The sequence below is a fragment of the Ammodytes marinus genome (genome assembly GCF_949987685.1).
Source record: "Ammodytes marinus genome assembly, chromosome: 1".
Taxonomy (NCBI): domain Eukaryota; kingdom Metazoa; phylum Chordata; class Actinopteri; order Uranoscopiformes; family Ammodytidae; genus Ammodytes; species Ammodytes marinus.
In genome coordinates, this window is record NC_137230.1 from 24,522,549 (window position 1) to 24,538,816 (window position 16,268).

Genomic DNA, 16,268 nt, shown 5'->3' on the forward strand with positions numbered 1-16,268 from the left:
GGAATACAGAAAGATATCCGAGCTTGAAAATGTGTGCAGGTTTTAAATATGGTGGAGTGGATTGCTTTGGCTACCAGCGCCCTCTGCTGCCAGATATTTGATACAAACCAATTATCGCTGAAGCTACAGGACAGTGGAATTGTTTGATGTTTCCCTTTTGATATTTATTGTATGTTCCAAGGATTTGAGATTGATAGGTCCAGATTGAGCACATGGAGACCAATGTTCTGTAGCCCTTGATGAACCTTTCTATATCAGAAAAAAAAGAAGAAGAAAAAAGAAAGAAAACTCCTTTGATGTCATGAGAGGTTATCTTGACCTGGAGATTCTTTTATTGAAAGCCTTGATAACCAACCAGAGTAAGAGTTTTAAGTGTCAAGGATAAAAATTCTGGCTAAGGATGGTGATATTAATAAACCCATGAAAAGATGATAACCACTTCTGAATTTATCCTGTTGTATTGTTTGTGTGACCAAGCCCTGAAATATCTAATTCCTCTGCACCACTGACTTTTGTTTTTCTCCAAATAATCAGTCAATTCCACATTCTGACGTAAATACTGACTAGAGCACTAAATGTGTATTAATCCGCTGCATAAAATAGTTCCTGGAATTGCAGTATGTACTCCTGTTTGAGGTATGCTTGTACAAACTACAATAGCCATCTTATTAAGAAATTATCTATCCAACAAAAACCACTAAAACTATACATTTGTGACCAGGATTAGGATTTGATGATTTAGAAGACAAAATAGGCTAGTCAATAAAAGAGACAAGAGTCGTATCTGAGAAAGAGCCTTTTATTCAGCACGGTTTTTATTCCAATGTTCTCAAAGGACAGAGCAAGGAGAAGATTGTTTGAGAAGAAGTTGAAGGTGACAGGGGATGCAATGAGGATAACAAGTACGAGATTTTTTTTCTTTTGTTGTTTTTTTTTTTTTTTTTTTTAACATTTTTTCCAGCAACAAATGTTCAGAATGGGAAAGTACACGCAGTAAAAGCCCAGTTACTGCTCGTAATTTCCGACGGCGAGCATTTACTTCTACAGTACTATTGATCAGGGAAAAAGCATGGCGACCGTCAAGCTTTGACCATTTTTTTGACAAGTTTTTACATCAGAAATGATCAATTTTAAGAAAATTTAAAAAAGCAAAGCAAATAATAAAACTCACTATTTTCCACTTTTTGGCTGTGAATGTTTATAATGTACAACTCATATTCTTAACAAGCCAACCTTTGAAACACATACTTTCTGTCATATGATTTCAACTTCCATCAAATTCTCACAAAATACGGCTTTTTTTCAGACATGATTGTTCCATTTATTTTGCTTGAGGCAAGATTAAAGACTTCAACTCATTCAGATTGTTTGGCATGTACATTATTAAGCTTCTGTACAACCAAATGACCAAACATTAACCTAGTGCTAGTGTAGTATCGTTTTTGGAGAGCTTTAGAATAGCAGTGTAACCCAAGATAGTGACTTTTAGTGAAAAGGAAAAAGTGGTGAGTCATGTCTAGAATGGCTAACGCAGGAGAATGCACCCAATGAATGCATGTATCCCCCATTCAATTTCTTTCTAGCACATTGTAAACTAACTATTTACTAGATAAGCTCACAGTTGTCCTACTATGAATCTCTAGAGTGGAGCCTCACAACTGAAAGACACTCATCAAGTAGAAGAAAAAAAAGAAACAACCAGAACAGAAGCAATGACAAGTAAAGATGAAGCAAAGCACAATGTTTCTTTGCAGATCAGGAAGAGAAACGCTGCATGTGGGAGACAAACGGCAGAAGTCCTATTTAGCCAGCTCCTGAGCGTGGCTTTTGTTCTGCTTTGGTCCACTCTGGTGACAAAGGGGGGCTTTACCTGCAAACCCCACAACACCAGCAGACTCCAGCAGAACCATGAGGTAGATCACTGGTCAAACTGACCACAAGAGAGAAAAAAAAACTCCAATAAGATGTCCATTGGGTGTTAAACTTGTAATTTTCATAAAAGTACGACTCTTTTTTTTTCTTCATGTCACATCTTTAAGTTTAAAAAAAGGAAAGAGGGAAAATAAGGAGTTACCTTGCTCTGAGTTTATCACCGTCCTTTTTTTCAGTATTGCCTTTGGGACTCTCATTTTCTTTATTGCTACCAGAAGACTAGATAGCGAAACACTCGATGGAAATCTCATAGTTTCACACACACATTTGATCAACCAGATAGAATTATGACACCTGATCAAGTTGGATGAAAACCTGTTGGAGAATGCTCAAAGTGACGTAAGGAAGGCACCTTTTCCAATAATAAATTTGTTAATTTCCTAATGAAATGGTGACCTGTATCCGCTTGTCAAGGACAGTTGAACATGAATTGATTTCCTAAGCAAATCGGAACTTTAAACTTCAGTGCAAACAAGGTTTTGCAAAGGGTTTCAATATGTCACAAACAAAGTAACTATAAAATCATAGAAACCTCGGACGGGGGAAAATATCTCAATCTCATGCATTTTAATATCACGTCATACTAGCGGAGATGTGGAGGTGGTGGGGGAGTGGGGTGGTCCTCTGGCATTTGTTTGAGAATCCTTCAAAAAAGGAGAAAAAAAAGAGCATGTGGTTTCTTATCAAAATAAATCTAGCTTTTTTAGCCAACTGCTAGAGTCCTTTTACACTGTCCTCACACCACAAACGTCGGGGCTGTGCAAAAAAAGTTCATGTGTCTGGTCCAATCGGAGAAGGCGGCGATTTTTATCACTGTGATGTCATCAGCAACCTCCCACCTGCCCTCTGGCTCACAGAGCGGTAATCTAGCCTAAAGGTAAAGACACAGACAAAGAAAGCATTGACATAAATACTATAAACTAATATGAACAGCAACATAAGGATCTTATTATGCATGTTTAATAAATGATCATAGCGTCTTAACAACTAATAGATTGTTGATATCAAGTTTTTACTGTTCATATTTAAAGCCCCCCCCCCACCCCCCCACAGTCCTGAATGTGTTTTCTTTCAGCAGTTAAACTTTAAAAATTAGACATTAGAAATATTTACATATTACAAGTAACAGACTATTATTATTATAATTTTTATTTTATAATTTGATATGTCCTACAACATCATTTGTTAAAGGATGCTTTTGTATGACTAATTAAAATGGCAAATGTTTCTAATAAGATGGTCTGTATGAAGATATTCTTCCAATTATAACCTTTTACAACCCGAAATTCTTATGTGGGGCTTATAACTGCTTCGTTATTTCATAAAGCAATTATTTACAGTTTATAAACCATTGGCGTCTTATTAGAATGTGGTAACATATCTTCTATCATGTGGCAGTAAAGCTGATGAAATAAACGACCTGCTGGCATTTATGTCAAATGACACTGAGAAACAAAAGCGCACCTGTGATTACTTGCTGAGTTGACTGTAAGGAGACGAGTTGTTGGAAGAATCCACTTGCTGCGGCGTGCCATTTTCCTGAAAATCAAAACAGCATCTGATTATAACTATCTTCACTGTGAGATAATTGATACTTTCAGCAGGCGAACACTTCGAAAACAACTCAAGGCCTCAAGAGTGGAAGACAGTTGGACAGGCAGGGGCTTGTTAAAAGTATTATGAAACAATTATTGTTTTATATCACAGCTAAATGGACACCAGGTAGAAGGTGAATGAGACAAAGATGCAATCAACTTACAGGTGCTGCCTGCATGGGAGGGTACTGAGCCATGTAAGCTCCCTGGACACCAGGGTTGGCTGAAATATACTGTAAGGCAAGAAAAAAATACAATTAAATCCAAATGATTGAAATACTTTATGACAGACCTGAAAGACTTGTACGTCAGGAACGTCCTGCACTGAGTATCAGGATTATTGAGAAATGTTCTATTTAATGAAACTATACAGATTTCATTTGGATCAATGCCATGTGTGTGGTGCAGGATATCCCAGAATTCCACTCACCGCTCCAGAATTTCCCAGTGACAGCTGACCCATCTGCTGAGTAATCATGGCCGAGGGGTGCAGTGACATGGAGGGGTCCACAGAGGGAGACATCACAGCACCCTGTAATACAATGCAGCAGAGTTTGGTTTTTGTGTGTTGTTTTTGTAGTTGTTGTTTTTTGTATTTATCCATATATCACATGATTCTACAGATTAAATCCATACATTCTGATAAAACCCCCGATAAAATACCACATAAAGACTGCAACAGTGGCAGGCGTGTTGACTATAAACCTATCATTAGATACTGTGAGGACTGAGCAGTGGCTTGGAGGTTTGACAAAAGGTAAAATAATATATTTTCAACAATAACTCCTACTTTGAGCGAAAACAATAAGTATTATATGCTCCTTGGTTACGTTTAAGGGATCAAAATATGTGAAAGGTATGGTGTTGCCATTTCTAGGCTGTTTTCAAATGAGGTCTATTCCTTTAAACATGACGCCTTTAGGGAATAGACCATTTCCTAGTAAAAAGTGGGGGAGGGGGCAGATCAGCAGAGACACATGTTCCACTGGAAACCATCTGTTGGAAGAGTCAAAGAGTCACAAGACTGTCTCTGCTTCAGGCATTTCCTGCTAGATCCAGTGAGGGGGGGGGGGGGGGGGGCGCACAGTGGCTGAGTGTCTTTTTAGTTGTTCCATTTTCTCTTTCATACACACATATGAACACAGACAATATATAAATAATACACAGAGCCGTTTTTTCCCCAGAACTCGCCCCAGCTCTTCTCCTACATTTGGGGAAGTTTTGGAAGTTATTAGTTTGATGGCTTCAAGATAGCAGGACGGGAAAAAAAAAGTTACACTTTGTAAGCTCAGACCTTTAGCACACACCCATTTCCTGTACTAGGAGGTGGTGTGTGTGAGTGTATGAAAACAAAGAGCAAATACTGTTGTTCCCTTACCGGGTGTTGCATGATATACGGTTGATGTGCCACCCAAGAATGACTCTGTAACTAGTAGGGCAGGGAAGAAAGGAAGGGAGAAGCAGAACGAGAGAGAGAGATGGAAATAGTATTATTGAGGTGTCCTGAATGAAACTTTTATGTGACAAACTAACGTAACTATTATTCTAAATAAAAAACAATGATGTTATCAGTCTAAATAATACATACTTCGGCATATTCCGTATCTATACATCCATTCATCCCTCCATCCATCCACCTATTCATGTGTTTTGAGGGCACTATTCATGCTCTGTGACAGTCCAGAAATATCCCAAGCCTTCGTCTTTTAAGGGCCATTCTGGTTGCCCCTATGTTGGCATGGCACAAAGGAGCTTTGACATGACCACAAACTCCATGAATCTTACAGTTTTCTCTCCCATTCTGATGATACATCTGTCTGATTAGAAGTCCAATAAACTTTCACCGCCGAACAATATCCATAGTTTAAGTCCTGCATCCCCATCCTGAGGTGCTCCATCGTTCTCCAGAACCTTCTAAACAAGACCCCTCAGCTTCATCCTTTATGTGAAAATGAATTTCAAGTGACAAATCTTGTTAGCTGATGGGAAGCGCTTCTGATTGATAGAGAGTAATGAATCAAAACTTGAGTGAAATATTAAAGGTGAAGTAAGCGGTTTATTTATGTTAATATAAGTGTAAAATCGCTCTTTATTCATACAGTGATCACTTACATAATGTGCGCGTTTCATAAAGCCGATCTCTCAGTCAGCTGTTTTGCATGTAATCGGCAAATAAAGTTGTTGGAGTATCCCGAAATTTTTTATCCAATCAGAAGAGAGAACGCTACAAACCGACACTCGTCTCACTCATATATAGTATATACACTCCATGGTCTCACTGCCGGTGCACGCCAGAGCAACAGATGGGTGAATGTGTATGCGCCTACAATGGCGGAGCAGGTAAAAATCCTTCCCAATGTCTGTTTTGATGGTTTTTATCATGTTTTATTACACTTATGAATCTGAGATGATGCTAGATAACTTGCTGCTTGAAAACCGCAGTGCATTAATGTGGTGACGTAGGGACGAGCGAGGGGACTGCTAACTGCAGTAACTGACAGGAAGTTAGCTAAAAGAACCATTCCGCTTACAGCACCTTTAAGAAGCAGTGAGAAAAACCCAATGCAGAGAAAGTGTGACTCAGAGGAGGAGACCGTAACTGCAGGAAAGATTTATTTATTTATTACTACACTCTTATGAATCACTACCTTTATCATTAAATTATTTCTGGTCGACCAAGCTTGAACACATTCAAACGATCATCCAGCCACGTGGAGCTGCCAAAATATGAGGTGGCCCGGGGCAGCTTTAACACATTTAGAAGCCACACACACAAGCAAAAATGCACCCTACCCCACATATAAACACCATAACCCAAAATGCAACGGAAGAGAGAGAAGGTGTGAGAGAGATGTTTGGTTTGTATTAAGTAATATGCTGCTGTACCTGGTAAGCAGAGACTGGAGACATGTAGGGAGACATTGTAGGCTGCATCGTCATTATCCTGTTGGTCACTGGATACGGAGACGGATAGTACCTAGGCAACGGACAGTATTTCAAAATGAAGCTCAAGAATCATGACTCCAGTTCAAAGTGAAACGGTGACTCATGACCATGAGTGTAACTTACCCGTTCTGTATAGTTGCTGAGGAGGGGTCATAGGAGAGAGTCATTCCACCCTAAAGTGAGGAAGTAGACAACAATGTGTGGAATAGAATTACATATTTATATCCGACAACCGTCTCTAGACTTTATCAGTTATAATGGATTCATAAGGTAATCATTTTACCGGTTGACATATACATTTTTCATTTCTCATTTTCCTTTGTGTTGAAAAAAAAGTTCATTACAGAGAGTTAATTTTCCATTTAATTGCTCAACAAAACCCCAGACATATGCTGAATTTTGATACGTCTCATGGTCTGAAAGGGAAGGCTAAAAGGACTTTTTAAATAAAAAATTTACAGTTTTCTGTTGTATACAATAAAAGTCTCAAGAATTTATCCAAAAAGCTTTTCAGGTTGGTTCTCTATTTTCAGACTTGTACAAGCATCACTCAGGTTCTGGCTAACTTGAATGTATGGTGTCTTGTAAGCCTATATGATATAGTTGTATGCATGACACAGTAGATCAAACTTATTTTTTCTCATTCTAATCACCTTAACAAGAAGCACAGTGGAGGGACATACAAAGGGTTACAAGAAATGTAAGATAATCTGCAGATACATACTAGTCTGAGATCCCCTGTCTGTCCATTGGGAATATATCCGCTGTGAGCATGCTTCTTCCTCTGACTGTCTGCAAACTTACACAGCAAGGGCTGAGAGGGAGCTGGGGGCAAAGAACCAAAACCTAGACATTAACAGTCACTCAACAGTCAATCATCGGAAGGAAAGCCTAGAGGCAGAGATATTCTTTCCTACCCAGAGCTCCAGAAGCTATCTTGATAAACTTCCCGTTAAAGTGGGAAATGACGGCATTACACTGCTCTGTTGTGTCCATCCTGACAAGAGAGAGGATTAAACAACAATGAGTCATTGAGAATCTACAGTGAGATCTTGTTTGACACAAAGTTGTAGCTGTACAAAAAACAAAGTAGAATTGGATTATTACGCAAATACAATTAGCTCTGTGTTTATGGGAACATGGTCTTATCAATGACTTTGTCTCCACTTTAAAACTATAGCAGGTTTGGCAAATGTATTATTCTGTGAGAAAACTATTTTGAACATTGTGGGCGGGATGAGCAAAAAGATGCATAACAAAGCCAGTCTTGGTGGCTTTGAATTACAGTAAAAAACAATTAAATTATTCAATTAAGTTGACCAATTACCTGCAGCTGCAACAAGTCATTGATAAAAAAAGAAATGATTTATCATCTAATGTTGGTGATCATAGCTGTAGGTTTATTCTACAACCACTTTAAAGGTGCGTCAAAGAAGAAATCTGTGCTACTTTTCGTGAGTCTTCTGTGACCAACCTCGCAAAGCCCACGCCTCGGCTGTTGCCGCTGTAGTCTCGGAGGATCCGCGTGGAGACGACCTGGCCCAAGGGCTGCAGCATGTTCTCCAGCTCTTTCTCATCCACAGAGAGAGGCAGGTTGGAAATGTATAGATTTGTGGGGTCCTGCTCCTGTTGCTGCTCATGAAAAGTAAGGTTGAAACCCGTGAGTATAATGGATGCCATGTGTTTTACAGTATGTGACATCCGACCTGAGATAGTGCCACATGCCAAAATGCAAATGAGTGGTTTCTTGTGAATCAGGCAAACACTGCAACTTAAAATCTCCACATGTGACATAATGAGTCAATTTGATGCACTTTTTTGGGATTAATATCTCTGCATATTGCATATATTCTTTGTACTTTATGCGGTGAGCCTTTGGGACATTCCTAGGTCCATATTTTCGACATTCCATCCTCCTTCCTTCCTTCCAACGTACAGCTGTTTCATTTTAAAAAATTATATATTTTTTCTATTTTTCATTACATGTTTCTATTAGTTATGATTCTTGGCTTCACGCTCCAAAATACCAAGGCAAATTCCTAGTATGTGGAAACCTTCTTGAAACTACACCTGATTCTGATCCCGAAATTTTCATTGAACCACTGATAAAGGCATTGTCTTCACTGACAAATGAAAGACTGACATAAGACTTGTTGGGTTTGAGACTCAGCTAAAGTATGTTTAAGGGGCAGAGAAAAACATTTGGTTGAACAAACATTAATAAGCTTTCCTGCATACACACACACACACACACACACACACACACACACACACACACACACACACTGAAACACGCCTCATCTGTACTGTGCAGCAGCTCGGTGTCTCTACGGTCTTCCCTAGAAACAGCAAGAGAGCAGCGTAGCCTAGCTACCACAACACATAAACTGAGTTGGCCGTGTTTGTTCCAAACAGAGCAGCTACATGCAGGTCTCCAGAGAACAAACCTTCAATAATGAACTCTCACCCATGAATCCAAGCAGATTAACACTAGGAAAGGGAAGAGACTGAATGAGACAAATCACAGATGTGACGCAGACACATGCTGTTTTTCTGAATGAATGAAAAGCAAGTGTACTTTAAATCACAGCGGATCAAAAATGTCTCCGAGCAGTGTTGCTATAGTGCTTCAGTGCAGATATGCCGACATCAGCATGCATCGATGGTAATCACAAAACTGATAATAAAAAAAGAAATCTGTACAATCTACGCAGCACAACCTAACCAGGATGGTGTCAGTATGTGTATGGGCTGGTGGTCCTGTGTGTAACACGTCACACTGACTGACAGCTTATTTGGCAGAGAGAGACATGACATCTGGTTTCTACAGTGAAAGTAAATGGGGTCACGGGAAGAACAGCTTGTCAGCTGAGGTCACGTGACCAGTCTAATGTCATTCTCCAGCACACACACCACACAGGCGGCAAGGACTATAGAAGCACTGGCCCACAGATATGTTGAAAAGCATGACAAATATGCACAGACACACAGACACGCACTCACCTAAAACACACACACACACACACTAAAAAACACACACACACACACACACTCATGCCTGCACCAAACTCACCTTGGCCATCTGGGCCTGTATGCCGCTGGTTTTCAGAGCATGTACTGCCTTTAAAGCAGCCCCTGGGCTGTCAAAGTCCACAAAGCCGTAACCTGTAGTTGGTAGAACAGTATTTACCTGAACAGTAATTAATGACAAGAGCAACTGCCTATTGTTCTTTTTTTTGAGTGGTCACATATATTGATATTTATTGCATTATTTCTGTAGACACAAGATGTTATGTCAAGATACACAACTGTGTTCATGTTTTGAAGCACAAAACATTTTTTTTTAAATCAGATTTATCAAATATTCAAATGGTATATACTCTTTGGGTGAATCTGCTTATTCACAAAACCAATACCACTCTAATGCTTGTAAGGTAAATTTGTTGCTAGAGCACAGGGATTTATACCTCCAACTTATTAAACAGATATGTCTCCATTAACACACATGCAGCAGCGATGTGTTCCAATACTGGAGGAGGATTTGAGATGTGTTGTTGAATATACATTTTTTCTAATCATGCAGCCCTGATATGAGACGACTGGTAACTCCATAACATTACTGACCTTTACATTTGTTGGTTGTCTTGTCCAGGATGGCCTTTGCTGACTGAATCTTGCCATACCTGGGCACACATCAACATGTACATTACTATCAAGTAACGTTGGTAGCATCTCATTAAAATGTGTCCAAATGATCTTGGAATTTGTATTATGTGTTTATACAGTAACTTCGCTAAATAAGGAATGGAAATAAGGGAATAATAAAAACTGGTCGTATTCTCGGATATACTCAGTATTTTGTATGTGATCTCTACCATCTCCTACATGTTTCCAAACACTATTAATCCACTTTCAAAAGGCTTTGCTTTATCTATGACTTTATACTCAAGTTGAACTGCGGCACAGGCAGCAAGCTGCTATCTGAGCATGCACACCATACATACTGAATGGCCAGCTTACATCACCATTCAGACCTTGTTGCTATGAAAAGCGCTTTCATTTCTGCTTTGTGCTGGCAAACACCATTGGGAACATGAACAAAACACAAGCAAACAGGACACAAACAGCTGCTGCTGCTGCTGGTTACATGGGTGAATGCCTCGCTCCATATGCTTGTGACTTAATGGGAAAGAGAGGAGACAAAATTCCACTATGGCGTCCACCACACTATCCACTCAGACTGGACACTACTGTATCAAGTATCAAAACATGTTCACTAGGCTTCTTACATGACTTTTCTTCTATTTAGAGAACAATCTTCGTCTTTTTACCAGTCGGCTTTACATACCACTTTGTGCTATGATTTTTCCATGTGTGAGTGTGTCTATGGAGGTATGGTGGTCAATGTTTTAGTGTACACAATGGTTGAAGCAGTTTACGTTTAGGGTTACTGACTTTGAGGTTTTTGCAAAATAACTGTGCAAAAAAATATTTACTTCTTTTTAGTAAAATTTCCCAAACAGAAGGAAATGAATCTATTGTGAATCCACTTTAAAAGTCTCGTGAGTTCATAAATTCGGTTGAATAATTAATAATGAACACTTAATGAAATTTTCCCTGTTACAAATAATTAGACATTTTGAGAATCCGGTTTACTTTGCTTTCTTGCCAGGCGTTAGATATGGAAACTGATACCACACATTTGACATCTGTATGGAAAATATGAAGCTACCACCTGCAATTTAGCTGACCTTAGCTCAAAGACTGGAAAAAGGGGAATAGGGCTACTATGGCTCTGTCCAATGGTATACCTAACACTACCAGCTCTTAAGACAAAAGTCAAAATACATCCAATCAAAGTGGAATTACACTGGCCGCTTTTTTATATCAAACAAAAACCAGGTGTGCACTCACATCCATGCACACTTGTTTTGTTCATCCTGTATCTGTGTGTGTTACTTACTGGTGACAGAGTTTAACCAGGTCCAGGTCTGTAGTGGCAGGAGGCAGGCCACGGATGTACAGGTTGGTTTTGCTGAGCTGATCCAGACCTGCGCTGCTGCTGTTGCTGCTGCTGCTGGGACTGGACGGAGTCATGGGGTAGGACTGTGCACATGAAAGCCACTGTTAGGAAGTGCATGGGAGCTAGATAATCTAATTTAATCTCAGGTCAACAGACACCACAAGATCATCTCAACTGTGTGGAACCAAAACGCAGCAAAACACAATCGGCATCAACATGTATTAACTTTTTCATGAAAACGTGTACTGTTTTTGTTGGTGTATAATGTTGTAATAGACCAAAATTACTACATGAGGGGGGCGGGGGGGCTAATCTGGATTGAGAGTCTAAGGACAGAGTTAAACCCCCTGAGGCAATTTATATATATATATATATATATATATATATATATATATATATATATATATATATATATAGCCAACATGGACTAAAACACAGAATCAGACTTTTTTATTGTGTGTGCATGCTACATTCACTTTTGTACTCTTGTTAAAACACAGTACAGTTGTTTGGTACATTGTGACAACATCAGTATGGGGGAAGTATGTTTACTGAAGCACTCTACTTGAGTGCAATTTTGAGGAATACATACTTTACTTGAGTATTTTCCTTTTATACCACTGTATACTTCTACTCCACTGACACTAATAGTTACTTTACAGATAAGGATTGTACATACAGTATATGATGGGCTTACAACATTTGATGCATAAACTGCCTAATAGTGTAAAAAGAACTTACAATTACGCAAATTACACTATTAAGTGATAATATCCAAGTAAATAATATATAATTAATAACAATACAACAAATGAATGGCTCCTTGTAATAGAGTGGTTTTAGACTATAATATTTCTACTTTCATTTCAGTATTTGAATACTTGTTCCACCACTGTCAGGGTCTCCAAGGCAGGTAGGTTTGACCTTTGAGCTCCTGGTCGTTGCAAAGAAAAAGGTCATCCTGTTTTCATTGAAATAAACCTATTTAAATGGAGCTATTCTTGTAAGTGGGCCTTTGTGAAATCCTAATGTGATTAAAACTGTGTCTTACACATCCTGTGTTTACCAGAAACCTACTGTTCATGCTTTCAAGCCAAACCACGCTGCCCTTTCCTTCCCCTTACTCATTCATTAAAATAGCTCCCGGGCCACCCCAAACCCTCTCCAGATCAGATCAAAGACAAGGCATCGTGGCAGAATCACACCATCTGTCCATAACCAAAGGACAATCCACTCCAAGAGCCAAAGCCTTCGATACGAATAGCCAATGAAGCCATTGACAATGAGAATCCATGAGATATTCTCCCACCTCAGTGCCATGTGTGGTTAAACGTTCATAGCTGCTATTTTCTACTTTTACAGATGAAGAATTGATCGCTGTGGCGGGAACATCTGTGAGGCCTGTTAGGTCTTCGGGTGGAGGCCTTTCATTTTTGTTGGTATGCAATTACTAGCGCTGGAGACCATGCTTGAGACCATCAAGGGTTCACATCAGGCCTTCTAAATGGTACACCCACTCTTTTAGAGGGTTAGTTACAGCAGACCCATCTGTGTTACACCTCCTCTGAAAGCTCTTTGACGACTTTGCCTGGAGGGATTCATATGTAGCCTACTTGGACTCAGATCACTGCTGGCCTTTCAAGTAACATAACGTACCTTATGGTGAATATATTTGACGGATTAAGTTAATATTTGGGGTCTGACAGGCAGCGGGGCACAACAACTCAACAAATGATCCATTTCATCTGAGCACAATTTGGCTCACATAGCATGTCCATCATCCCAGCTGCCTCCCACCTCTGTATCTGCGTTTCAAGTCCTCTTGTCCATAATTTAGCCTACATCAACAGGTGTGATGGGAAAGCAAAAAGGGGGCACAGCCTTCAATTACCTGATCGTTCACCTGAGAGGTCAAAATGAAGGATGCAGGCAGCACAGTTCACTCCAGCACACTGACACACATTACAGGCATTACCCTGAGCTCTCTCTCTCTCTCTCCTCTCCCTCTCTCCCTCCCTCTCTCTCTCTCAGTGGAATCACCCAGAATGCATTAATCTATAAAATGGACTACAGTAACCGCCATGCATATTGACCAGAGTGGGCGAGTGACTGGGCGAACAAGGTTATATGGACACAATAATTAAAGTGTCGTGTGTTGTAGAGCGACAGATTGGGTCAGCATCTGGTTTTATACCTCCGTGCGGGCTATCAGAGGACACAGCAGCTTCCCCTTTGATAAGTCGACATGAGAGCAGTGGATATATGTTTTTCTAATTAATGGGTGTTAAAAGGATGTGATATAGGGATATAGACGCAATATCCCATATGAACGCCAGAAAGGGCTTCCCAATGTCATATGTGGCTGCAAGTAGGCTATTCAGCCTGTTCGTCGTAACGCTTGCCTTGAGTGAGAAGGGGACAACAATTTGAGGAAATAATAAAGGGAGAATTTTATTTATTTATTTTGGCCTACCTGCTTGCGATTGGCTGTCTTCAGCGGGTTCCCTGTGTTTGCAAAGATCATCCTGGAGGTTACAGATTGGTTTTATTCCCCCCTCCAAAAAAAGAGGAAAATATCGCAACGATGATCCACTAGAGACGGAATTCAAGCGGTGTGAAGAGCCTACGAAATAGCCAGTCGGTTTAAATTCGCATCCGCATAGTGAAATGGCTGGTTAACAGTAATAAAGCCTCGGTCCTGCATAGGTATACTGACACATCTATATACAGTCAGATGTAAACCAGGCGATGGACCAACCCTCCGGTCCGGTTCATTGATCTACGACGTCCTGCTGCAGACCGCTCGGCAGTCCCACCTACTACGGACCAAACCATCTGCGCCTCTGCAGGGTGTTCCACATCAAATAAACTGCGTGGCCGCCTCCTAAAAACTCGCACCGCCGCTTTGTTTTCTGCGACAAAGGCTCATCGAGGCGCCCGGTGCCAATGGGTCAATGTTTTATCGGACACAAAGTGCTTTTGGGTTGTACTTCTATTTTCACGATCAGTTGGGCTCAACACTCGTCGCCTTTCATGTTGTTGTCGTCCGCGCATACCAAGCATTCTTCACCCCCACTTCCACCAACCACACACACACACACACTGTACACTCACACACACACCCTCTTCCTCTTCCTACCCTTCCCCCCATCCGACACACTACATGTCAGAGAATCAGGATGCAATGAAATATAAGCAGGGACTGTCCTGGGCTGGAGGTCACTCAGTCTCTCTATGAAAGCCAACTGTGGGAGAGAAAGAGTGGATTAATATAGCCTACAAGAGCAGATGATACATTGTTGTGAATAACCGACAGAAAAAAGGAAAATGTATTCCTATATTTGACGTATTGTTATTTTTTTAATGGAGCCTCTGTGCATAGGCTCCTGTAGATCATCAACGACATTAAATGAGCGACATCAAGATTAAAAAGTAGACGTGTGTGTGTGTGTGTGTATGTATATATATATATATATATATATATATATATATATATATATATATATATATATAGGCTTTGCAGATTTTGGTCAAAAGCTGTTTTAGCATTGAGTTTTAAGATGATGAATGATGCTTTGAAATAAGCTGGGCTGGGCCCTCCTATATTTCTTGTTTCCTGCAATTGACCTCTAGAGCCCTTTTCTGTTCAACAGACACGGGTTCAATAAAGCATTTTAGTTGTTGCCCCTGCCTCCCTCATTACACCACATTAGTCATTGTGTCATTTCAAACCAGCTTTAGTCTTTATCCACTGCCATTGGTCATTTGTATCATTTGTTGAGACGTATGAGGACACTGAGGTTTTGATTTAGGAATGTCTTTTCTTCTTTCATTTGGGGGTTTTCCATAGGGGATTCTGCAATTAAAAACTTCTGAATTGTGAAAAAAATTTAAACTTTTTTTTAATCATGGGAAATTCTTCAAATTGTGCATTAGTGTCACGTTAGTTAGGAGCTTCTTCCAAGCTTTCCATAAACACAATCTGGGGGATTTATTTCAATTAGAAATGTATTGAGGTGTTGAGTAAATGTATTGAGGTAAATGGATTGATTAAATGTATTGAGGTTCAAGGGACCCAGCTTCTCCAGTATCCATCCCCGTATCTTACAGGGATTTTAAAATGTATGGAAATTTTAACAGCTTACTGAATAAATAAATCCTCATAAAATATGCAAAATCTTTGCATTGGGGGGGAACATGGACTACTGATGTCAGTATTCCTTAGATCCTGGCTATGCATTTTTTGTGCAAATGTATGTTCTTTAAAAAATATATAATATTGGATAAATAAATTTGGCATTGTTAGTTACAATACAGCAACACAATCATACAATGAATTACCAATGCACTATCATAACATACATCAATCATGCCCTAATTTAAAAGTGAAAAGTACAGAGATGTCAGGAAATGAAAGGAGAGACGGAATGATGTGCATCAAAGGTCCCCAGCCAGAATCAAACCACCATTGCATCTCAGTATAGAGTACTGTATGTATCTTAACCATATTGATAGATTGATTTTATTCTATTATTTTGCATCATGCCTATTTAGACAGCTAAAGTGGAATGACTGAAAGAGATGTAGCAGAGGAGCTTAAATGGTACACAGGCACCTCGGTGGCCCCAGAGGTGTTGGACTTAACTGTTTAGGTACACACATACCTTTCCCTTTTATCGCATTACACTCATTTTATTTCCACACATGAATATTTAAGGGCATAAAACGATGCTTCTGCCACCAGCAGCCATGTTGCTGCAAGTCCTGCCGGA

The 16,268-nt window shown here is 39.8% G+C and overlaps 1 protein-coding gene across 3 annotated transcripts; it reads right to left on the reverse strand.

The window, feature by feature from the left end:
• Positions 1–800: 800 nt before the first annotated feature.
• rbms1a (RNA binding motif, single stranded interacting protein 1a) lies at positions 801–14,265 on the reverse strand. 3 transcript variants are annotated; one of them, XM_080026584.1, is made up of 14 exons: positions 13,970–14,265; positions 11,437–11,579; positions 10,098–10,156; positions 9,547–9,638; positions 7,948–8,105; positions 7,391–7,470; positions 7,198–7,298; positions 6,597–6,646; positions 6,414–6,504; positions 4,906–4,950; positions 3,958–4,059; positions 3,692–3,760; positions 3,397–3,471; positions 801–2,803 (listed from the first exon to the last, which is right to left on the reverse strand). In XM_080026584.1, the coding sequence occupies exons 1-13, from the start codon at positions 14,018–14,020 to the stop codon at positions 3,403–3,405; spliced, it is 1,110 nt and encodes a 369-aa protein (XP_079882710.1). In that variant the 5' UTR covers positions 14,021–14,265; the 3' UTR covers positions 801–2,803; positions 3,397–3,402. The 3 variants fall into 3 exon arrangements, with proteins under 3 accessions (XP_079882710.1, XP_079882709.1, XP_079882711.1); XM_080026583.1 differs by having other exon boundaries at positions 4,906–4,956; XM_080026585.1 differs by lacking the exon at positions 4,906–4,950.
• Between the last annotated feature and the right edge of the window lie 2,003 nt (positions 14,266–16,268).